The sequence below is a fragment of the Paroedura picta genome, chromosome 8, assembly GCF_049243985.1.
Source record: "Paroedura picta isolate Pp20150507F chromosome 8, Ppicta_v3.0, whole genome shotgun sequence".
Taxonomy (NCBI): domain Eukaryota; kingdom Metazoa; phylum Chordata; class Lepidosauria; order Squamata; family Gekkonidae; genus Paroedura; species Paroedura picta.
Window position 1 is genome coordinate 14,580,673 of NC_135376.1, and position 24,380 is coordinate 14,605,052.

The following is a 24,380-nucleotide window of genomic DNA, read 5'->3' on the forward strand; positions in this document are numbered from 1 at the left end:
TAGATGATGATAGATCATAGAATCATAGAGTTGGAAGGGGCCATACAGGCCATCTAGTCCAACCCCCTGCTCAATGCAGGATTAGCCCTAAGCATCCTAAAGCATCCAAGAAAAGTGTGTATCCAACCTTTGCTTGAAGACTGCCAGTGAGGGATGATGATATAGAGTTGGGTGTTAAATAGGAATGCTTCCCTCCAATGACAGGGCTTGTCCTTTCCCTGCAGCTTTTGACAGCCACAACTGCTTTTGACTTTGGCAGAGAGAAGAGGCCCTCTCAATGGAGGAGTCTAACCATGGCAAATGGCACACATCACAAGAAGCATACCCCCCTCCCAGTATTCCCAGATATAAGGAAGAGAGTCAAGCAGATGGCTGCAAGGCTTAAGATCTTACATGCAGAAGCTCAACTCGGCTGAAAGCATATTTTTATGAGCATATTTCATGCATATTTTATGCAAATGCTGGCAGGGGCTCATGGGAATTGTAGTGTTGGACATTTGGAGGGACGCAGTTTGCCTACCCCTGATGTAAATGGTGGATGTAAGGCTGTGTGTACTGCAAATGCAACAGCACCCATGATAAAAGTGAACAATTTCAGGAGCCAAGAAATGTTACAAAACAAATTTTATTCAACTCTAACCTTAAAATATTGCAGGCTGCATATTTACATGACCCCCTTTTGGTGGGGAGTATAAAAGCAGGAGGCAGGCTATATACAGACACACAAACGAGAAGAAAGATGCTTTGTATGTACACGTGAAAAATATTTCAAAAGTCATTTCAACCAGAGAGGATCACCGGCTCTAAACTCACAGGGAGCACCTCATGATCTTAGAACTAGTATGGTGGTGATTCTAGTAGGATCTTTCCAAGTTAAGAACTGGACTCGGAGTACCTGTCTCCTCAGGAAGAGCAGGTTGAGCCCCAAATTGCCCATCGAAGCCCCTGCAAGTTAACGGAGCCCTTCATGAATGGGCAGACCTTCTGGATCTGAAATTTAACTGCAAAGTCTTGCCAACTGCAGATGAGGCTTGACTGCAGTGAGACCTACATAAGAGATGCGTGGAATGCTCCTGCATCATATTAACGAAGGTGCCGGGCTCTGGGGTAGAGCAATGGCTCAGGAAGGTCCATAGCTCAATGCCAGAAGACAGGCTTTGCATGGAGAAGGTCCCAGGTTCAATCTTACGTTTCTATTAAGAAAAGCTGTTCTCTGCCTCACAGTGGACAATATGGAACTAGATGGATTCAGGTCTGACTCGGAATAAGGCAGCTTCATGTGCCCTCATGAGGACTAAGCAGAACCCTCTTGGCTACCAAACTTCGTATCAGTATAGGTCCACTAAATGAGTATATTTGAGTAGAAATCATATCCTGACCGCCCAAGACTTCTGTCTATCACGGTCAAGTTGGAAGTGCTCATAATTATTGCTACAATCGGTTTCAGCTCTCTCAGAGCCTGTGTGTAGTGTACGGCATTAAAAACCAATCACCCATTTAAAAACTCTTCATGTACAAAAGGCAAGCTAGGAGAGGTCTATAAAGTAACGCCCATATAAATATTAAATAGCTATGTCGTGTCTAGTATAAATCTAAGAACGGGGTTCTTTTTCCAAAGCCGGAAGCCTCTTAAAAAAAAAAAAATGACATACCAGAATATTTGTAAGAAAGATGCATCCTGAAACGGCAAGAGTTTTTCCAGAGCTTGTTTGGCCACGGCAGTCCTACGATGCAGAGAGGGTCTCCTGTCAAGTGAAAATGCCTGTATTCTGCAGAAGCAAACGAGATGGCCATTCAACTACTTTGTGCTTGGGAGAGAAGTGGGCATCGCTATCAGTTGGCTTAGAGAATATTTCCGGAAACTGCAAAGACTTGTTTCTGAAGTTCACCTAACAGAAGCGCCAAAAGGCTAACGAAAACTCTTGAGTGTGAGGAGAGAAGGGACAAGAAGACCCAGATCCTGGGAAACGCAAGTGGCACTTCTGCTCTGCCCGCCAAAGGACTGAGGAAATGGGGGGCAGCCTTCAAGCAGGTAATGCATTTCCTCACACCCAACCGTGTTCAAACTATTTCCCTCAACATCCGTGTCTTGCCTGAATCTGCCCCAACACTCTGAAAACCTAAATTGTGAAAGAGCACATGACAGAAGCCCTTACAAAAATGGGGAAAGCACAGGCTTTGCTCCTTTATAAACTCTCCGGGTCATCCCTGGCAGTGGGAGAGTCTCTGGCAGTGGAATTAGTAAAAATCTCTTGCACCTGAGTGCAATTCACCCGCCAGACTGGACAGGCGCCTGGTCTTGCCTTAGAAACCACGCAAAGTGAGTCACTTGCACATGTTTTGTTCTGATGGCTAATTTGACTTCCCAAATAACAAAGTAGATCTTGGGTTTAGCCACTTGCATTCTAAGCAGCAGAGAAACCAAGCGTTTCCTTGGTACCAGAATTCTGCATAATAGCCCTTGCATTACTCTCCTCCATCAGTTGCACAGTCTTGAATGCACCCCACAAACCAGAGGTCCGCAGCTCTTCCTTTCCCTGATTTGTTTTCCCCAAATGACAGACGCAGACAATAGCAAGCAAACAGCTAAAGACTGCATGAGCTACAATGCTAAAAAAAGAATAATCTTTGTTCTTCATCTTTAATCTAACTTTCTTGGGAGACTGAAAAAGTTTGCCTAATTTTTAACTAACTTTGCAGTGCTCCAAAATGTGACAAAAGAGAATGTTAAGTCACATCCTCATCCTATCAAGATTATTGCATTTCTGCCAGGTGTTTCTCCTTAAGGCCACCTCAGGGGAAACTGACTAAGAGCTAAGAATGGCCTCTCCAACTGCAGAAGCAGCAGGTCCCTGATGATGACTTTTTCACATCCTGCTCTATGGAGTTTTCTGAAGGCATCTCTGACTGCTCAAGGGTGGGGACAGAATATTAGAGAGGGACCATTAGAATGATCCAGCAAGTTGGTCTTTGCTAAACCTGGAGGTTCAGTTGTGGAAATGCCTGAGAAATTCATGCAGACATGAAATTAAAAGTTTCAAGTCACTAAGGGCCAGAACTGTAGAATTATAATTTAACATTCACACAAAGAGTTACAGAAGTGAGAGGAGGAGACTGGTGTCCAAAGAGCCACATAATTTTCTTATTCTCTTTTGGACAGTAGGATCATTGGTCATCCAAAATTGGTGCAGTGTCAGAGATAAACTTGTCAAGGGGATAGGAGTGGGAGAGACACAAGTCCAGAGTCTCCACCCATGCATGGGATTAGTGGGAGAACTCAATGGATGCTGGCCAATATTTTGTACGCCTCTGTCTACATTCACCATACTTTCACCACAGCTCGGTGATAAGGATGGAACAACATAGATTTCTAGACTGCTGCTGCTACAAAACCATTCACCTGGACATGGAGCATATCTCATAAAGACATGCTGTGGAGCCAGAGAGGACAGACAGCAGCCAGAATGCCACGGGTTGTGATGGATAGCCCAGGTTACATAGCCTCTGACTCTGAGCGACAGGCCAGTGCTTGCTTCCAGACACAGTATCGCTCTGGATGGTCCTCCTAAACCAGACTCCAGATTGCTCCATCTGACAACTCTGCGAATCCAAGTCCTGTACTCAACTGTACTGCCAGGTTGCGTGCTTTCTACACGAGTGCTTAAACACACACGTACAGAGAGAGAGAGACAATTCAGTTTCCTGAGAATCTCAGTTATTGTTTTTAAAAAAGATTTTTTTAGTCCTTAGAGCTGTAAAAATACATTTGGAAATGTGTGGGTGACTCAGGAGCCAGGGAATTGATAAGTAAGATTTCCAATAGTTGGACACGGCTTCATGTCCCCACAGAGCTCCATTTCCCTTTCCACCAACTGCCAAAACCCAGGAAGGAGCTGTGTAAAAATAAGCAGAACAAACTTTTGTGATGCCTTCCTGGCTTCTAAACAATGAAGGGATACTTATTGAACTGAGGATTCTTGACAAGAGCTGCGGGGAAGGGGTGTGAGAAAGAAAGTATTCCATACCTTAGAAAAACACAAGAACTCTGTCATGATTTTTTAAATGAAGAAAGTTACAAACCGTGGTTCTAAATTAGCAACATGTAAGAAAAAAACAGCTGCACACCTCAGGTGCCTTACCAAGTGTCCCTCATTGGAGCCAAAGCAAAAGTCCAGCTTGGAAACAGCTTGCATGATTATGTTCACTTTACCAAAGATCTTGCTCCCAACGTCCCCTGGGGGTGCCCGGTGTCAGTACAGCTGCTGGAGGAAAACAAACTGAGGTTCTGAATATCCGGTGATGGTCGACCTCAGCAGCGTGTCCGAGGGGGGAGACTGGCTCTCGGCGATGGGCAGCAGCACCTGGTGGTCCTCTGACCCAATGGGAAGAGGCAACACTATGTCAGAAGGCTTCACATCTGCCGACTCCAGCAGAGGGCTTTTCTCATTGGGGGCGGAGTCCTGATCGTTGAAGGAATGGTCGGCCGCGATGGGATCCAGGGGGTTCTCGGAACCTGCGAAGACAGAGCCTAAAACATTTCCATTCTTGAAAGCAATATGGGCTGCTTTTACACAAGGGTGGGCAAAGCTGCCTCCACCGTGCAAGCACCACGGAGGAGGACCGAGACATGCAGGGACAGCATTCACACTGCCCCCCACCCCCCTGCACCCCCTTCACAGGGCATCCCAGCAAAAAGGCTGGCTCGACAACCATCCAGCAAAGCAACTCCTCTCCAATAGCAGAGCCTCAAATGAGCTTTTCTGAAAAAGCCAGTTCTGCTCAAGGTCTAAAGAGATGTCAGAGTTGTTTGGATTCTGATTGTCGTGCTAAGCCCCGCCCACCTGATTGGATATGCAAAGGGGTTTGCGAACTGAAAAACCTCTCCTAAAACATTCCGTATTCTGATCCTCTCATACTGCCCTCACTGGGTAAGAGGCTGAAGTATCAGGCTTAGGTTCTTTGCCAAAGCTTCTAACCCCCCCCCCCCCAAAAAAAAACAAAAAAACAAGATCGACATGTCATATTTCCTCATTTCCCTTCCAATGACGTGTTTTTTTTTGGGGGGGGGGGCGTTGGTTCGCATATTGTGTACACCGCCCTGAGCCAGCTGAGGGTGGTCTAAAAACCTAATAAGCATCAATATAAACATATTCAACACTAGAGAAATCAAACTAATTTGTTACAAGGGCTGGATCAGACATATATGTTACTTTGTAGGGCTATCCATGTAATGCCAGGTACTGGAGATATAAATTCTTCATAATGAAACAGGCAAACCCAGTTAATGATATCATTTCTTACTCAAAATAAAATCAAAAATAATTTATTCCTAGGGGTAAAAGCAATTGATTTGCTGGGGAATCCACAAACCCCCCAATAAATGCATTTAATCATATGCAAGACTAGGTGTCTCCCCCCCTCCCCAGGATACCATAAAAATGGGGGGGAGGTCACCTGACAATTCCCTACATATGTGTATATAGCACTTTTAGGAGACAAGTCATCTACCTTGCAAGTAAGGTAATTTTCAGTTCGGGCTTCTACACAGACTGACAACATTAAGCCTTGCTTCCACTCTAGTTACTAACATACACGTTAAACACTCTGAGTATGTGGGTAAAGAGTATTCACATCACAGCCAACTTTGGGTGACCTTGTAGGAGACAAGAGAGGCAAGAGAGGTTCACAGGTGGTTGGCCCTGGCCTGTCTCTGCAGAACGACTCTTGACTTCCTTGCCGGTCTCCCATCAAAGTAGGCTTCAAGGCCAGCCGTGCTAAGCTTCGGAGATCTGACAAGATCAGGTGGCCTGGGCCATTCGGGAAAGCTTAGCAATTCTCATATTGTCAGGGCTGTCTACACAGGGATGTATCAACAGTGGTGCAGGCAGGAGCAGCTGCACCAAAGCCTCTGTGCTGAAATAAGGCTTGTGCAAGTTGATCTACTCAGGACTTGTGAATGACTCCCCAAGCCTTTGGAAAGGAGGTCCAGGTTACTACAAACACCAGATTGTATTCTAAAGAAATCAGCACTCACCTGCATGTACCTTTGATTTGTGCTTCTTGAGGTTCTTTATATCTGTGTAGGAATTCCCACACAGCTCACAGATAAATGGTCTTTCACCTATGGAAATAAATAGCTAGTTAGGCTTCATGGATGCAATGTAGTCAACCCTACTGAAAGAATTTCTTACAAACCTCTTATGCCAAAATGCTATACTAATTGAACATGAAGTGGTCCATACATTCAATTAAGAATTTGCCTGTTAAGAATGGGTTAATTTTAAAAACAAACAAACCCTGCGCTTCCTCCAAACAATTCAGGGAAGCATACATGGTTTTCCCTGCTTCCATTTCACCCTCACAAGACCCCTGGGAAGTAGGTCAGACTGAGGGACTGGCCTGAATCAGTGAGGGGGATTTAAACCCAGGACTCTCCATTCATCCACACTAGCAATGAAAAAGTAAGAACATTGTGAACGCAATAGGGTTATTTACATGCATTGGTGCCCTGTTTATCTCCCCATGGGGACCTAAGGTGGTTTGCATCAGTCTCCTCTTCACAACACCCCTGTCAGGTAGGCTAGGCTGAGCCTGGCCTGAGATCACCCAGGTGGATCCCATGGCAGAGTGGGGATTTCCGCCTGGGTCTCCCAGATACCCGTCCGGCACTCTTAACCACCATACCACACTGGCTCTCTTATGATTTGGGCCCTGGGGGCTGAGCACTATGAGGAAAGACTGAGGGACTTGGGAATGTTCAGCATGGAGAAGAGGAGGTTGAGAGGGGACATGATGGCTCTCCTTAAGAATCTGAAAGGTTGTCACTTGGAGGAGGGCAGGGAAAGATTCCCGTTGGCAACAAAGGATAGGGCCTGCAGTAATGGCTTTAAACTAAGCGTAGAACAATATCAGCTATATATGGGGGGAAAGTTTTCACAGTCAGAGTAGTTCAGCAGTGGAATCGAGGTGGTGAGCACTCCCTCACCAGTAGTCTTCAAGCAGCAGCTGGACAGATACATCTTGGATGCTTTAGGCTGATCCTGCACTGAACAGGGGGTTGGACTAGATAGCCTGTATGGCCCCTCCCAGCTCTATGAACCTATCACACCTCTGCTGGGCATTTACAAATTGGAGTGGGAAGGGGGAAGGTGTAGGCGTGAAAACTGACCTGTATGGGATCGGAAGTGTTTGCTGAGTTCCCCTGAAGAAATGAAGCTTTTCCCACAAATGCCACAGATGTAGGGTTTCTCCCCTTGAGAGAGAGAGAGGAGTTGATTAATTGTCTGCACAAGCCATAAGACAAATGCTTGTAAAGGACTCTGCAGATCACAATCACACACACACACACAGAGGCTGTCCAGTTCCTTTACAGTGCAGCCTCATGTTCACCACCAGGCTTATGGTCTATCTAGCCCAGCGGGATCTACTCAGACTGGCAGCAACACTCCCCCCCCCCCCCCACGGTCCTTCCAATGGAAATCCCAAATCATACGTACAAAACAAGCACTCTACAATGCCAGACCATCAATAAAGGCAGCTACGGCGAAACGCTTTTGGTCCCCGGCATTAAGACAATGGTGTGTTCCTAGGATCGGATTGTATCAGAGGCCATGCATAAGCCTTTGGGCGTTTCTAATTTAAATTGCATTATTATTAAGAAATGCTCATATGTTTATAATTACATTATATTTTAGAAACTTTATGGTGCCAACTCCCTTAGGCCTACAGACATTCCCCTTTAAGACCGACTAAACTAGACACTGTCACTACATCATGGGGCAATGGATCACCTAGTTCAGGGGTAGTCAAACTGCGGCCCTCCAGATGTCCATGGAATACAATTCCCAGAAGCCCCTGCCAGCAAACGCTGGCAGGAGCTTCTGGGAATTGTAGTCCATGGACATCTGGAGAACCGCAGTTTGACTACCCCTGCCCTAGTTAATGGCTATTTGAGTGAAGAACTATTTCCTCTCCTACAGTCTATTTCTATAAAATCAGAGTCCAGTAGCACCTTTAAGACCAACAAAGATTTATTCAGGGCGTGAGCTTTCGAGTGCAAGCACTCATCTGACGAAGAGTGCTTGTACTCGAAAGCTCACGCCCTGAATAAACCTTTGTTGGTCTTAAAGGTGCTACTGGACTCTGATTTTATTGTGCTACTTCAGACCAACACGGCGACCCATTTGAATCTAGTCTATTTCTAGGCAGTCTAACAAAGCACAACCTTCCTCAACTTCGTGATCCAGATATGGCTATGAAGACCATGTATTCCCTTCTTGGGAAACTCCACGCAACCTTCCGGCTCCTTGGATGCCTCCGTCCGAACAGAGGAGGACCCCTCCAGTATGTCTCCCAGCTCAACTGTTTGGGAATCACCTGTGTGCTTCCTTGAGTGGGTGATGAGGGAGCTGGAGACTGCAAAGGCTTTCCCGCAGGTGTCGCAAACGTAAGGCTTTTCTCCTGTGTGCCGTCGCACGTGATAGGTCAGGGTGCTCGCCTGGGCAAACCGCTGGCCGCATCTGTCACAGACGTATGGCTTCTCCCCACTGTGCTTCCTAGGGGGGAAGGAGCAGGTTACGGTCCGCCAACGCGCCAGCCGTGTACCTGCGCGACAACGCCCTCGACCCGACAGGGAGAGCCAGTTCCAGGCAGTGCCCTTTCACTCACCTGGCGTGGATCTTCAGGTTGCTTGAAGTGGCGAACTGCAGGTTGCAGGCATCGCACTTGTAGGGCTTCTCCTCTCCGTGATGCATCCGGCTGTGGAAAACCAGTTGGCATTTCTGAGCGAAGCCTTTGTCACAGAGTTCACATTTATATGGCTTTTCGCCTACGGAGAGAATAAGGCTGCTCATTTTAGCCGGGCCATTGAAGGACACTAAAATACAGCATGTTTAAAATGTAGGGGAAACATGTCAAAGGCGATCCGGTCAGCAAGACAGGTATGGGCCAGATAAGAGAAAAACGAAATCAGCAGGCCAGAATGATACACCTGGTGTACTGTGTGCAGTTCTGGAGGCCTCACTTCAAGAAGGGCGTAGATAAAATTGAAAGGGTACAGAGGAGAGCGACGGAGATGATCTGGGGCCAAGGGACCAAGCCCTATGAAGATAGGTTGAGGGACTTGGGAATGTTCAGCCTGGAGAAAAGGAGGTTGAGAGGGGACATGATAGCCCTCTTTAAGTATTTGAAAGGTTGTTACTGGGAGGAGGGCAGGATGCTGTTTCCGTTGGCTGCAGAGGAGAGGATACACAGTAATGGATTTAAACTACAAGTACAACGATATAGACTAGATATCAGGAAAAAAAATTTTCAGTCAGAGTAGTTCAGCAGTGGAATAGGCTGCCTAAGGAGGTGGTGAGCTCCCCCTCACTGGCAGTCTTCAAGCAAAGGTTGGATACACACTTTTCTTGGATGCTTTAGGATGCTTAGGGCTGATCCTGCATTGAGCAGGGGGTTGGACTAGATGGCCTGTATGGTCCCTTCCAACTCTTTGATTCTATGATTCTATATCATTTTGGTCTGCTGATTTAGTTTTTCTCTTATCTGTAACATTTGGAAATCAACGGTGTAGTTCCTTTTCACTGAATTCATCGTCAGGTATGGCCAGCGACCAGCTTTTCTGCTCAATCTCATCTGACTCCCCTCCCCAGTGCAGCTTCCACACCCGGCCACACAATCTACAGTGCAGCATTTTTGGTGATCAAAAGAGCCCCACTATCAGTGGAAAAGCTGATAGGATCTGATCCACTCTGTCTAAATCCAAGTCATTACAATTCATTCTGAATTTACCCAAGGATCATCAAGGAATGAGGTTAGGTAGATTTCAAGAACTCAAACATGGGTCATGAACAGAGCAAAGCAAAACAATCACCCTTTTCTAAAGGAACAAATCTGGAGAGCTTCTGACAGAGGGAAGGGTTGAACGGGCAGTTTGGGGGATGATAATTCCACCTGTACAGTTCTGTAACTATAGGAGTTAATTTCAAGACGGGGCAACATGTTATTCAATCACTATTACATGTACATATTACCCTGCTCAGGCAGGTGGGGATACTCTCCTCAATGTAATGATGGGATCATGCCAGGGACCACATACAATACCGCCCCAACTGGCACCAAACCACAACATGTTGGGTCTGAAAGGATCAGAGAGAATGGATGTTTCCAGCTCAAATTCCCAAGTGGCTACCCCTCCCCTCCCCAATACAAACCACAGAGCCTACCTGTGTGAGTTCTTACATGCGTTTTCAGCTGGTTGCACTGAGTAAAGGCCTTCCCGCAGAGCTGGCACACATACGGCTTGACTCCTTTGTGGATCCTCATGTGCCGTCTCAGACTGCTGGCTTCGGAAAACACTTTCCCGCAGGTGTTGCACACCGGCTTTGTCTTGGGAGATTTCGGATCCAGGTCCTCTCCCAAGCTCTCCAACTGGTACGAGTTCTTGTCGTTGGAGATGTTGGACAAGCAGTGCTCTTTCAGCGCACAGCCCTGCTGGGCCTTTCCCCGTTTGGGCTTCGCTGGCAGTATCTGGACAAGGATCTCCTGGGCGAGGATCTCCTGGGCAGTAAAGGTTTCGCTTTCCACCACGGGCGCCAGCTGCAGCTCTGAATTCTCCCCGCCCTGGGCGGCCTGCTCCGTGATCTCAGTGGCCAGTTTATTTGCATTGAAGAACATCTCCCCCAAAGAGTTCTCGATGACATCGCTTGGACACTGCGCTGGCTTGTCCGGCAGGCCTTTCTGAGCGACGAAGGACTTCTTCCGCTTTTTGCCTTGAGCGGATTTCTTTTCCAGGGTTGCTTTTGCAGCCGGGGCCTGAGCGGTGTCTGCCGAAGGGGCATCGGATTTCTCCTGGCTATTGTAGTCGCGGAGGGTGAGCAGGCACGTCTGCTGGTTCAGTGCAATGTTCCCAGTGATGCTAGAGGTTTCTGTAGAAGAGGGGTTGGCAATGAAAGCAAAGTCTTCCATCTTTATTTTACACTTAGTGACCACCTCCTCCACTCTGAGATAATCGGCAGCCTGGTGGATTTCTTTAACATTCCAGCTGCAAGGGAAAAAGGTTTAGATGACAACGTGTGCTGGGCGAAGACGACAGAAACGGCTGAATGATTGGTATAAGTAGGCAAACTGGATAAAAAGAAGAGTTGGTTTTTAGACACCACTTTTCACTACCCAAAGGAGTCTCAAAGCAGTTTACAGCAGCTTACAATCTCCTTCCCATCCTCTCCCCATAACAGACACTCTGTGAGGCAGGTGAGTCTGAGAGAGTTTTGACAGGACTGCTCTGGGAGAACAGCTCTAACAGGGCTGTGACTAGCCCGAGGCCATCCAGCTGGCTGCATGTGGAGGAGGGGGGAATCAGACCACTAATCTATTTAGATCAGTACTGTCTATTCTGACTGGCAGCAGCTCTTCAGGGTCTCAGGCAGGAGTCTTCCAAGCCACCTACTACCTGATCCTTTTAGCTAGAGATGCCAGAAATCAAACCTGGGACCTTCTGCATGCTAATTCCACACTCTGTCACTGAGCCATAGCCCCTCCCTTAAAAATGGGTCTTTCCTGTACATACAAGCTTTCTTTGTACTGAATTAATTCTGAGTGCTAAAACAATCCCAAACCCAACCCCGTTAATATTACCTGTCAAGGTTTAAATTTCCTGTATATATGAACTCCAGAAGTTTCTGAAATCCATCGGCTTTCACTTGATTCTGATCCAAAACTACGTTACTGTCAGACGCGTCCTTGTAAAAAGCCCCAAAGTACTCACTGAAGGAAGCCAGCACATTTCGATGAGCTTTGAACTGAAATTCACCAATAACGATGGTGCAGTCACACAGGAAACCTGCCTCTCGCTGTTTGTTCAGCCTTTCCAGGAGGTGCTCACAGTGGTGTGAATACTGCATTTTGGGGAATCAGGGCTTGACTTCTTTGGCCTGAGAAGGCAAAGGAACACTTTTAGTGGCTGGGCACCAGACTCTGTACAGAATTCTGTAGTAACCATAGTCTCTGCCCAGTATCCAAAGGGTTTATGTGAAATCATAAAGCAAGAAAGAAGTTTAACTACTGCACAGCTAAGCAGGACTTCTACTGGCCAAAATTAGATCTGACAGCAAAACAGTCATAGAGATGGTTATTAGTATAAATGTATTTTTCAGGTGCCACTGGATGGTTTAGTTTTGGCATAGAGTGCTTACAGCAAAATTACAGCGATTCGTTCGTTAGTGATAGCTTCAGGACAGCAGACGCAGAGAAATAAATTCCAAAAAATTTGTCTTCAGAAATATCTACATAAAAAACACCATCCTAATATAAACTGTTATAAAGAGCAATTCTATGAGTGAACTTGAGTGAAAAATCTATGGAAGCACGGATTCACTGCGGTCAAGCCACACGTGATAGCCCTGAATGCAAACTACATGTTATTTCTTTCCATGTGGAACCTCTGTAAAATATGGAGACCAACATCCACCACCATCTGTGTACACGAACAAGGTTTTACAAACATTTCATCAGTATAATATCACTAATTAAGATCACTTTACAGACCACCGTCCTAGGTATATCACTTCAAGTGACCAGATTACTAAAGCTCACAGAATGAGATATCCCAGTGATAGGAAAGCAAACTATGACTCTTATCATTCTAGAATTTATTTCCACTATTTTGACAGCTTTTGAAATCAACCTCCTAAACAAGTAAAGAAAGATGCCAAAAAGGCAGGAGGAGGAGCAAAGATAACTGTGCCTTGATTCTAGACCAAGGGACTGGGGAGGGGGTATATCCCCCTCCACTGCAGTTCCAGTTAAACCACTGCCCCTTTATCCACGTTTTCCAGGGATTCCTTAACCAGTGGTGGCCAAACTGTTGTTCTCCAGATGTCCATGGACTACAATGACCTTGAGGCAATGCCAATACCAAGCTGACGGGGGCTCATGGTCACTGTAGTCCACAGACATCTGAAGAGCCAGTTTGCCACCCCCGGACTACATGCTGTTTTTCGGACAACAGTTAACCCTTTAGTCTACTCAGTCTGGCCCAGGGAAGCACACAAGGCCCACTGTCCCACACTGAGGTACCTTCAGCCATCCTGTCCCTTCACCCTTCCACCCTTTTGCTGACCCACCTAAGGTGACCAGAATTTAACATTGGTAAAGCGGGACACCATTGACCGGGGAGGGGGGGGGGTTCTTGATTAAAAATATGGTGCAACAAAAAGTTTCATAGAACGCAAAAATAGTATTGTAATATATATATATTTTACTTGCAACATAAGTACAATTTGCCAGGTGCCCCCAGATGTCCCTCCAAAAGTGGGACTATCTGGTCACCTTAGCCTTGCCATGATCCCCTCCCTCACCCCTGCACGCCTCTCCCAGCCTCCCTACTTTCTTACAGTGCAACCATCTCATGCCAGTCCAAACCCGTAAACTAGTCTGAATCGGAACGAGACCATTCTGGCGTGCGCAGGGCTTGCCGCCCAATAAATCTGGCGATAGCATGCACACGTGCAGCCCGCAGACACGCGTGTTTCCTCGGACTCGCGGCTGCTTGCAAAGAGCTATTTAGAGAGAAGCTTCGACGTCGGTCTGCGGGAAAGGGGCCACCCTCGTCCTCGCCTCCCATTCCCGTCTTCACAACTGGCGGGTGAGCCGTGCCCCGCACCCACGCCGCCCCACTCGCCCTCCCCGCCCGTCAGACCCTCCCTCCTCCCTACCAGCTTCCCTCCCGTCTGCTTGGAGGTCTCCACCGCATCCCACACATGCACCCACCCCGCAGTCCAGATGGTTCCGCCCAACCACAGTCCGCGGCCCTTAGTGGGCAAACACACCTGGAAGGGGCGGGAGGGGGGGGAGATGAATGAGGGACACGGAACCTTGAGCGCCTCAAGCCGCCATTTTACGATGACGCGGCCCTCGGAGGGCGGAGCTGGTGGTCCGAATCCGACTTCCGTCCTCGGTCGACTCTGGCAGCGAAAGGGTGGTGGGAGGATTGGATTGGAGGGGGTGGGGGCAGAGCGGAGTGAGCGCTCCCGGAGAGACAGGGCGGGGGGGAGAGGAGATGTGCTTCCCATGATGCCTAGCGCCACAAAGCGTGGTGGGGGTGGGGAGCCCTGGGCGCGCGCCGCGCTTAACCAGTTCATTGCCAGGCGGGTGGATGAAAGGCGCGTATTGCAGGTGGTCGCTGGGTTTTATTGCAAAGGACGTAGGACAAAAGCGGCTGGGTGGGAATAAAGGCAGCTTCAAAGTGTCGCATTTTTAAAAAATTTCCAACAGTTGGAAATCGTTACTTTTAAGTTACAGCAATCCTCTGCAAAAAAAATAAAATAATAAAAAATGGGGGGCATCTAATAACTTTCCTGCAATCATAATACCAATATTTACCCCGCCATCCTAAACAGAGCTACGCCATTCTAAGCCCATCTGCTTCTATGGTTTGAAGAAGGGGCAATTCTGTTTGGGATGGCACGGTCAGTCTGTGATCTTTAATCCCTTTTCCCGTCCAGTGATTTCATCGTAAAGCACATTAACACATTTTCCTTTCCCCGGAACGAGTTGCGATATCATTAAAGGCAACTAAATGCAAAATGTGTATGTTGTTTTAAACACAAAACTAAACCTTAGAGCTGAAAAGAGGGGGGTAAAAATGTTTCCGCCCGGTTTCGAACCGGGGACCTTTCGCGTGTTAGGCGAACATGATAACCACTACACTACGGAAACTCCCATACAAAGAGTTTTCAAACTACCCTACATAAAGTCTCTGCTGTCTCTCACTGCTTCAGTACACATAGGGTTTGAAATTGCCAATTTTGCCGAGAGTCAGCTTGGTGTAGTGGCAAAGGGTGGTGGCCTCGGATCTGGAGACCTGGGTTCGATTCCCCACTCCCACCCATGAAGCCTTGCTGGGTAACCTCGGGCCGGTTACAGCTCCCAAGGCTCTCTCAGCCCCACCCACCTCACAGGGTGATTGTTGTGGGGAGAGGAAGAGTTGGCAATTGTAAGTCGCTTTGAGACTGCATGAGGTGGTAAAAAAGCGGCGTGCGAGAACCAGCTCTTCTTCTTCTTTTTCCGCCTTTATTTATTTTTGAAACCCTTATTTATCCCAACAAGCCAAACTGAAAAAAAAACTGGCATTGAGCTTCCCGTCATGTTGTTTGCTTGCAAAACTACAAAGTGCTCAGCTGCCTCTTTATGCTGTTTTTACAAGCTGAGAAACTTTTCAAGTAATTCACCAAATCAAGCTTAATTGTATGGGTGTGTGTATGGGTGTGTGTGCGTCCAGCCAGTCTCTCCAGCATTACTTTAATGCTGTTAGTCATTTTTTCCACAATTATAAACAGCTTTAGCTTGATGACGATAGCCATGCAGTCCAGTCCATCTCCTGGTCATCTGATGACTCAACGGTCGTCACGATTTTCGATCTTGCACCATTTCTTTTAGTTGTGCGCTTTTCCTATTTATTTATTTTATTCATTTATTTATTTTGCATTTATATACTGCCCTCCCTTGCAGCTCAGAGCAGTTTACAATAAAGATTCTTGGTATAATTTGCGACAACTCCTGGCTGCCACAATAAGGAAATTTACCAGACCTTTGATTTTACAATGAGTATTATTTTTCCTTCAGGGCTCAGTTTGCTTTTCCATTGCTGTTTCCCTGTATTTTCTGAGAGTGGTTTTGTAGTGAGACAGTAGCCCAGAATGTGCTGTGCTGGCAGCACCCCCTCCCAGCATGGGTCATTCACTCTGCGTTCTAGTGTATCACTTCTTCAGAAATTGTATAAATAGTCAGCCAAATAGTCACAAATCGTATCAATCACCTATCCTTGACGTTTCTAAAAACTGCTACCATTTAGTGTTCATCTAAGAAGTCCTTACTGAACTTGATCGCTGGTCTGTTTGGATCTGCAGCATTTTTGTGAATGAAACAGTCACCAGTTTTCCATGGAAAAAGTCATAGACTCCCATGGCCCAATCTCACCCTGCAGGAATAGCAGCGTCAGAAGGCCCTGCTGAGGCAATTCAAAGGTGGTAAAGTGCTAGATAAGGGGCCTGCAACCCATTCTCAGACCCATGCAGTGGAAGTGATACTTCTTCGCAGGATCTGGCCCAAGCACAACACGGCTGCGGGAAAATCAAGGCAGCTCAGCCTCAGTATCATCTAGCCTAGGGGTAGTCAAACTGCGGCCCTCCAGATGTCCATGGACTACAATTCCAATGATGCTCCCCCCAACAGGAATTCTTATATTAGAACTCCCTGACCTACAAGAGTTAAGATAAAACATTCATTCAACGTGCCTAAGTAACATATCTGCATTTAGAACAAAGTTTGAGTCCATTGATGCCTTGGGAATCAACAGAGTTTAAATTTATTCAAAGTTTGTGTGGCTTCTGAAATTTCATCAGGTCCTGCAACATCCTTTGTAATCATATTAAAAGTTAGTAATTACCTTTTACAGAACAGTTATGCCATACAGGTACGCACATGTCTTCCCTGTATAGCAGATAGCAACATTAGGAACAAACTGAAATCAATAAAAACACCTCTGGGAAGAAGGGTTAAAAAGCAAACCCCCACATTCCAGATCTTTGCTCTGAATCTGAAGTCTGTGACTGCTATTTATTAATTATTGTTGCTGTTTTGTCAGATAATGGGAGATTCTTGAACAGACATCTTAGCAGCGCATCTTGTTTGCAGCTGTTGAATTCTGTGCCCATTCATGGAGTATATCTAGTGTACCCAACTTTCAGGTGGGGGCTGTAGCTCTACTGAAATTACAGTTGATAATTAGACAAAAGAGATCCTTCTCCCTGGAGAAATTGGCTGCTTGGGATGGTGGACTTGAGACCATTTTACCCTGCTGAGCTCCTCTCCCCTATACCCAAACCTCACTCTCCCCAAGGAGCCATTCCAAAATATCAAAGAATTCCCCATCCTGGACTTGGCAACCCAAAGTACAAACCTGATTATGCGGTTGAATCTGCGGGTTCTCTTTCTTTAGTGCAAGCTGAGTTTCAACAATCCTGCTAGCTGTCAGTTATTCTCGGTTAATATATCTGTTCTTCCAACCTATCATAAACTGTTAGCAATGACAATATTGTTTGAAAATTTTCCCAGTATGTGCAAATGAGGAGATTAAAGAGGCTCTTATTCCAATAGTAACACATCCCTACATTGTAGGAAGATCAGAAGAGCCCTGCTGGATCAAAGCAAATTGGTCTGCCCAGTCCAACATTACTTTCTCCGGAGAGGCCAACCAGGCAGAGTATGAAAGCAACATGCCACCAATTTATATTTATGTTCATCTCCCGTCCAAGAGACCGGCCAGAGTCGTATAGTAATAACACCGGCAGACCAGAAATTCTCCATCATCGCAGACTTCTTGTGCAAAGAAACAGTCACAGCCTCACCAAAGTTGGGGGCAAAGGTATCATAGCAACCCCCAGGTCATAATAGAGCAAGCCACACAGACCTGCAAATATTGTTAGGCTGTCTCTTCCCCCAATATAAGGCAGGACCACTGAGGGTCAAGCACAGGAACAAGCAGGCACAGACCCATCACCTGGGGATGGGTGAGCTGCCACCAGCGGTCGTGATAGACAATGGCTCAGGTCTGCTCAAGGGAGGCGTTGCTGGCGACAAGGAACCACGGATCACCTTCACCAACTTGATAGGTCGGCCCAAGGCCAAGTCTGTGATGTTAGGGGCCGGACAGAAGGAGTTCTACATCGGTGACGAGGCACAAGCGAAGCGAGGGATCCTCTCTCTCAAGTACTGGGAATACAGGGGGGACGGGACTGCCTATGATACAGGGTTGCCAGCTCCAGGTTGGGGAAATCCTGGAGATGTTGGGGGTGGAGCCTGCAGACAGTGGAGGTTGGGGAGGAGAGGAACTTCACGGGGGCATAATGTCATTCAGTTCACCGTTTTCTCCAGGGGGAGTGATCTCTGTTGCTTGGAGATTAGCTGTAATTCCAAGGGATCCCCAAGTCCCACCTGGAAGCTGGCATCCCAACTACTCTAACCATGTGGAAGGAGCAAACTTGGAAAACAAGGGTAGGCCAGCTTCTTAGCATGAGAGCTGGGGGGGAAAGAGCAACTACTTGTGACAGCAGCAGTAGAAAATGAGCCAGAATCTGGTACAGATCTTTTATTCCCTGTGTGGGAGTAAGGAGCTAATGGGGTAATTCTGAACAGATTTATACTCTTCTAAACCCGTGAACATGCTGGCCAACAAAAAAAAAAGGGGGAGAGAAGAGGGCTGACTATGTCCAGACACACTGACAGCAAGCCAGGCCTCAGGGGGGCTGCTGACACTGGCTGGGAGTGCTCTGCCATGATGTGTGGCACTCCTTGACTTCCTGGCTACTGGAAGGGTGAGAGAGGTGGCCTGTCCATGCTCTATTGCACCACACACCATTCCAGTTTGGTGTAGTGGTTAGGAGCGCGGACTTCTAATCTGGCATGCCAGGTTCGATTCTGCACTCCCCCACAGGCAACCATCTGGGTGACCTTGGGCTCGCCACGGCACTGATAAAACTGTTCTGACCGATCAGGAATATCAGGGCTCTCTAAGCCTCACCAACCTCACAGGGTGTCTGTTGTGGGCAGAGGAATGGGAAGGCGACTGTAAGCCGCTTTGAGCCTCCTTCGGGTAGGGAAAAGCGGCATATAAGAACCAACTCTTCTCCTTCTCCTTCTCCTTCTCCTTCTCCTTCTCCTCCTTCTCCTCGTCCTCCTCCTCCTCCTTCTTCTTCTTCTTCTTCTTCTCCTCCTTCTCCTCCTCCTCCTCCAGGAAGCACTCCACCACATCCTGCTAGCTCCTGTGCCTGCTAGCTTTAACACAACAGATTTAACACCGTTGCCTTTGTTTGGCCCATTTTTAAAATGGGCTTTGCTCCTAGTACCTCATAAAAAGTGTCAGGTCCTTCCGACGACAAGGTGAGTCTCTGATTGGCCCTCACTGGGGGACATGCCCCCAATAGGGTGATGGCAACCACCGGGAGGTGGCACTCACAGGCATTGCTTTCTTTTTTTGAGGAGAACATTTGAAAGCCAGCGTGGTGTAGTGGTTAAGAGCAGCAGCATCTAATCTGGAGAACCAGTTGGATTCCCCACTCCTCCTCCACATGCAGCCAGCTGGGTGGCCTTGAGCCAGTTACCGTTTCCTCAGAGCTCTCTCAGCATCAACTATTTACAAGGTGTCTGTTGTGGAGTGAGGAACGATAGGCAATTGTAAGCTGCTTTGAGACTCCAGGTAGTAAGAAGTGGGGTACAAAAAAGCAGGTCAGCTCATTAGAACTATTTTCCAGCCCATTCCCATACAAATTAGACATGCATCTGCCCATTTGCAGCTTCCCAAACATTTTTGCCTTTGCAGAAGAGATTTATAAAGTGTTGACACAGGATTTGACTTTGGGACGAATTGCTGCTCAAGTGTGGGATGGCACCATGTTGTTACCTGCAGTTTGACTGGATTGCCATCAAAGCATTTTTTCCCCTGTTTCTTTTAAAACTTTACAGGAAGAAAGTTTTTCATCTACCAATCAGTAGGGTTGATGTAGTTAAGATGCCAAGAGGTAGCTAGCAATGTTTTGCTTTCTTAAGCTGTTTCCAGAGGAAGGCTTTTGAGAGTCTCTTAGATGCTTTGGGATGAACCCAAAGTCACTGAGGGACTGTAATAAAGCCCATGTCCAGGGTGAAACAACTAGAAGGAGAAAAGATGTTTTGGAACAAACTTAGTACACAGTCTGAAGAGTCTGTTGCAAATTTACGGTGCAATCCCAACAAAGTTTTGCTCTTCAAAGACCATTGGATTTAGAAAGGCATAACTCTAGGCTGACACATTAGTCTGATCTAGCAAAGCACTAGCAAAATAAATTTCAAACAGGTTTCAAATCAGCCACGTGGCAGACTGTAGCTGTTTGCTAAAACATCTCCCCCTTTTTATCTTAGTATGGAATATGCAGCCTGCTTAAGATTTCTGGGGTATGCTGTTTAGTGACATTTGCATGGTTGTTGTTTCTGAAAATTTTCCATGGATCACTGTTGCCACCTGCAGTCAAGGATACAGAGGCGATTTTAGGATAGGATGGGATTTCAGGGTTTTTGACTGTCTGCACCAAAACTGCCCAACAGGGATGTTCCCCGTCCCAACAGGCACACAGAGCACCCCCCCTTAAAAAAAAACCCTTGCAAAGCCATCAAAAACACTTTACCACACGTTTCAAGGGACTTCCTACGTACACAGAAAACAACTCAGATATAATATAAATAACATTTTATTTCTAAAAACTAATAAAAAAACAATTAAAATGCCAAAGATCCAAAAGCAACAAAAATAGCACTGCATAACACATAGGACACCTGCAGCAAAAAAGATAAAATCTTCAGTGAGCAATCAGATAACAGAAAGAAGAAAAATAATCCAAATTATGGTATAATACAATATACTAGCTTAAGCGCTAAATACAGGTATCAGATTGATAAACAAGGAGGAAAGCAGAAGAGAAACAGGTTTCTTCCCAAGCCTTTATACCAAATTATACATAATCATAATTAGATTACTCATTTACAACCAACAACCCCCTTCATAATCAGATGACCCACTTCAATAACCCCGCCCCCTTAGGAATCTACCAGAAGACATTCACATTTACTCCTCCCCCCTTTACCTCAGCCAGGTCTGATTGTCAAAAATGACTCCCAAGTAGCACATTCCACTGCCTGACCTAGGGAGTGATAAGGACTAAAGACCAAACCAGGTGTATCTGCTTAGCCTGGCTTGGCCTTCAAGTTAACCCCTAGATGGAATGTGGGTACATTTGCATCACATTTTATTTTGTGTCTTGGAAGCCTGGCATTTCATCAGCCCTTGCATATCAGACATCCCTGGGAAATGTGTTTATTATGCAGTAATTTATCCAGGGATGAAAGCTCATCTAGAACTGGTTCCATCCATATTGCTCATCTAGAACTGGTTCCATCCATACTGCTAAACAGTGCTGCAACACTCAGTTTAAGATTCAGGGAAACCCGAAGGACAAAAACAATTCATTATGGATCATGTCAGTCCTATACAACTTCACCTTAGCATCATGGTCCTCCAGGAATTAACCCAACAGAAGCATCCCAAAACCATCCCAGTCTGGACATTTCAGTTGCAGATAAAAATCAGTGGTCAGAGGCAGCACAATGTAGTGGTTAAAATGCTGGACTAGAACCTGGGAGACCCATGTTCAGATCTGCACTCTTCTGTGGAAGCTTGCTGTGTGACCTTGAACCTGACACTCTCTCAGCCTCACCTACTTCACAGGGTGGCTAGGAGGATAGAATGGAGAAGTGAAGAAAGTTGTAAGCCACCATTGAGAAGAAAAATGGGGCTAAAATGAAGCAAATGAATAATGAATCCGGTGGCTCAGAGGCAGTTATATGGGATCTTGCAAATCTATCTTAATAAAACTAAAATTTGCAGTCTCATCTGTGCCAAAAGTACAGCATAAAACTGCAGGAGTGAAGCATTCAGATGTATTAAAATACAGGTCCAAGCCAGACAACTGCAGGAGTGCTCATTGAATAAGAATATATTTTGCATATGGGAATATTGTGCAATCTGCTTCCAATCTACTTCCAAGACTTGGAAGGCCAACCTCTGAGGTCCTTCTTCATGTGCTCTCATCCCCTGATGGTAGGCAGCTATGAGAGATAGGCCTTCTTTACAGCACTGAGAGGGTTCTGGAATTCCCTCCCAAAGGACACCCATCACACCCCATCTCTTTAAATGAAATTATTTATGCCAGCTCTGAAAAAGGCAATTTATAACTTGCCACTTCCACATAGTGGCTCAGGGTGGGTAACAATGGTGGCCCACAATAACCCCAAACAATCATAACCCCCCCATTTAAAACCCATTAAAATTCACACTAGATGGTGACAAAGCACCCCCCCCCCCAGCTTTAACACCGTTGCCTCAGGAGCAGCACACCCTGGGTGGACTGATGACCCAGCTAGCACAGAGAGGAGCCCAGACCTTACCCGCCCTGGCCTCAACCAAAGACCTGGCGGAAGAGCTTCATCTTGCAGACACTGCAGAACTGGGAAAGTTCCGTCAGGGCTCTCAGTTCTCCCAGGATCTCATTCCACCAGGCTGGGGCAAGGACCGAAAAGGACCTAGCCCTGGTCGAGGCCATGCCTACCTCCCTCGCGCCGGGGATCTCCAACAGATTTGTACCCGCAGAGCGAAGAGCCCTGCGGGGGGTCATAAGTAAACAGATGGTGCCATAGATATGTGGGGCCCAGACTGTGTATGGTCTTAAAGGTTAATACCAAAATCTTGAACCTGATCCGGGTTGAGGCAGCCCTTCCTCTGCAGTATTTTTGCCACCTGCAAAAGCCTGGGGAGGACGCTATTTGTCCTTCTGAGGGAAACTTACACATGATTCTCAGTAAATGGAAGTTTTTCCCAGCATAAATTAGGGTTGTGTGCTTCGGCTCAGTTTGGCCTCCTCGGAGATGACTGCAGCCTGAGGCGGCCAGTGCCACGGAATGGAGAGAAGGGACGGCAGCGGCCGTACACAGACGCCATCACCGGCTGGCACGCTGCTGCTGCCCCTCCTCTCCACGCTGTAGCTTCCTACACACTGCTTCAGGCTTCGATGCTCACTGAGGCAGCCGAACCGAGCCGAAGCGCACAACCCTAGCTTAGCATGTCCATTGAGTTGTTACTGGTCAGGAAAATGGCACGGGAAGTAGGCTGAAGCATCTTCTCACAAGCTGGGGGCCTGATCTAACTGGGCCGACACTTGCTTGGGAACTGAATCCCCAGTATAGCCCACATATAGCCCCAGGTGTCCTCTGCATGTCTGTGTTATAAAGAATCAGCCTCCAGCCTACCTTCAAGGGTTGTTGTTGGATCCAAATGGAAATCATATAAGCAACTCTGAGCTCCTCAGATGAAAGATAGGATAAAATGGATAGATAATGATAAATATCTGGGGGGTTCCTATTATTTATGTTGTTGCTACGAAGTTTCTTAGGCATGTGGAATATGGGGCCGGGTAATGCGTGACCAAGTAACAGAATACCAACGTTCTGTTTTATTCTCACTAATGTGCAACAGATACCCAGTAGAACATGGCATTGTCACTTCCTGGCCAGACATGGAGAAGATATGGAGGCATGTTTATGACGACGAATTGAAGTTAAACTCTTGCACAAGACCAGCATTGCTCACTGAAGCACCACTCAACCCACTGGCCAACCGTGAACAAATGACAAAATTGCTCTTTGAAAAATTTGAGGTACCAGCCCTCTACGTGGCCATCCAAGCTGTGCTCGCACTCTATGCTGCAGGCCTCACCACTGGCTGTGTGATGGATTCCGGAGACGGTGTCACCCACACAGTTCCAATCTACGAGGGTTACTGTTTGCCTCATGCGGTTCTCCGGCTGGACCTGGCGGGCCGCGATCTCACGGAATACCTCATGAGAATCCTGAGGGAAAGCGGAATTGCCCTAGTGAGCACGGCTGAGAGGGAAATTGTGCGAATCATGAAGGAGGGCTTGTGCTACGTGAGTCTCAACCCTGAGGAGGACATGGCTAAAAAACCTAACGAGTTAGAGAAAACCTGGAAGCTGCCTGACGGACAGATAGTTAAAGTCCACAACCAACTGTTCCGCTGCCCTGAGACCCTTTTCCGTCCGTCTAACATTGGCATGGAGGCCCCTGGAATTGATAAGCTTCTCTTCAACACCATCATGAAATGTGACATCGACCTGAGGACAACCTTGTATGCCAATGTGCTCCTTTCTGGGGGTTCGAGCCTTTTTCCTGGGATTGCTGACCGCTTGACGAAAGAGTTGATTCGTCTGGCTCCCAAAGACACAGAGGTGATGGTCAATGCACCCCCTGACCGGAAGATTTCTGTCTGGATGGGAGGCTCCATTCTTGCTTCTCTCTCTGCCTTCCAGGAGATGTGGATTTCCAAGGAAGAATACGCTGAAGTCGGGCCCAATATAGTACACAGGAAATGCTTCTAGATTCCTGCTGTGTTGAAACATTTTTATTTAAAAGTGCCGCGGGGAAGAACGTGAAAGCCATGCCATCCTCAGTGAAACTCAAAGCCTTACCGCTTTCTGAAAGATGAATAAAAGTAAAAATTTCAAGCATGCTTGCTTCTCAAAACAGCTCTGTGATTGTCCACAAAAGATACACTGCCTCACTCATGTTTTTCTATAGTTAAGAGTGGCAGGATATATGAAACCATGTGCTATTCTCACAAATCTTACCTCAACTTGTTTAACTCCTTCCATTCAGCACAAAACAACAAGATCTGTGCTTTTAACTTGTTGGTGCGGAGTGCCTTGGAGATATTTTCTCCCTGTATT

The 24,380-nt window shown here is 46.8% G+C and overlaps 2 protein-coding genes and 1 non-coding gene across 10 annotated transcripts; 1 reads left to right on the forward strand and 2 right to left on the reverse strand.

Annotated features, from left to right (window-relative positions):
* Positions 1-1,633: 1,633 nt before the first annotated feature.
* MYNN (myoneurin) lies at positions 1,634-13,957 on the reverse strand. Of its 8 annotated transcripts, XR_013233424.1 has the most exons (9): positions 13,827-13,957; positions 11,635-11,930; positions 10,224-11,041; positions 8,668-8,827; positions 8,377-8,555; positions 7,169-7,252; positions 6,035-6,121; positions 4,140-4,513; positions 1,634-1,769 (listed from the first exon to the last, which is right to left on the reverse strand). XR_013233424.1 is itself a non-coding variant. In XM_077348461.1 (8 exons), exons 2-8 carry the CDS (start codon positions 11,898-11,900, stop codon positions 4,251-4,253), a joined length of 1,611 nt encoding a protein of 536 aa, XP_077204576.1. In that variant the 5' UTR covers positions 11,901-11,930; positions 13,827-13,957; the 3' UTR covers positions 1,634-4,250. The 8 variants fall into 8 exon arrangements, 7 of the variants coding, with proteins under 7 accessions (XP_077204576.1, XP_077204575.1, XP_077204571.1 ...); XM_077348461.1 differs by having other exon boundaries at positions 1,634-4,513; positions 10,224-10,925; positions 11,765-11,930; XM_077348460.1 differs by having other exon boundaries at positions 1,634-4,513; positions 6,045-6,121.
* Positions 13,958-14,642: 685 nt separating this feature from the next.
* Positions 14,643-14,715, reverse strand: TRNAV-AAC (transfer RNA valine (anticodon AAC)). Its single transcript has one exon. It is a non-coding gene; the product is annotated as a tRNA-Val (tRNA).
* A 2,764-nt stretch (positions 14,716-17,479) lies between these two features.
* Positions 17,480-24,161, forward strand: ACTRT3 (actin related protein T3). Its single transcript, XM_077348463.1, has 2 exons — positions 17,480-17,766; positions 23,114-24,161. The coding sequence occupies exons 1-2, from the start codon at positions 17,564-17,566 to the stop codon at positions 24,030-24,032; spliced, it is 1,122 nt and encodes a 373-aa protein (XP_077204578.1). The 5' UTR covers positions 17,480-17,563; the 3' UTR covers positions 24,033-24,161.
* Positions 24,162-24,380: the final 219 nt, after the last annotated feature.

Bases quoted from the DNA above. Each gene is read 5' to 3' on its own strand.
- MYNN (XM_077348456.1), bottom strand. From the start codon at position 11,900: ATGCAGTATTCACACCACTGTGAGCACCTCCTGGAAAGGCTGAACAAA. The intron at 8,828-10,223 runs GTAGGCTCTGTG...TTCTCTCCGTAG, and splicing joins GCATGTAAGAACTCACACAG to GCGAAAAGCCATATAAATGT. The intron at 6,122-7,168 runs GTCAGTTTTCAC...TTATTTCCATAG, and splicing joins ACACTTCCGATCCCATACAG to GTGAAAGACCATTTATCTGT.
- ACTRT3 (XM_077348463.1), top strand. From the start codon at position 17,564: ATGGGTGAGCTGCCACCAGCGGTCGTGATAGACAATGGCTCAGGTCTG. The intron at 17,767-23,113 runs GTACTGGGAATA...AATGTGCAACAG, and splicing joins CGAGGGATCCTCTCTCTCAA to ATACCCAGTAGAACATGGCA.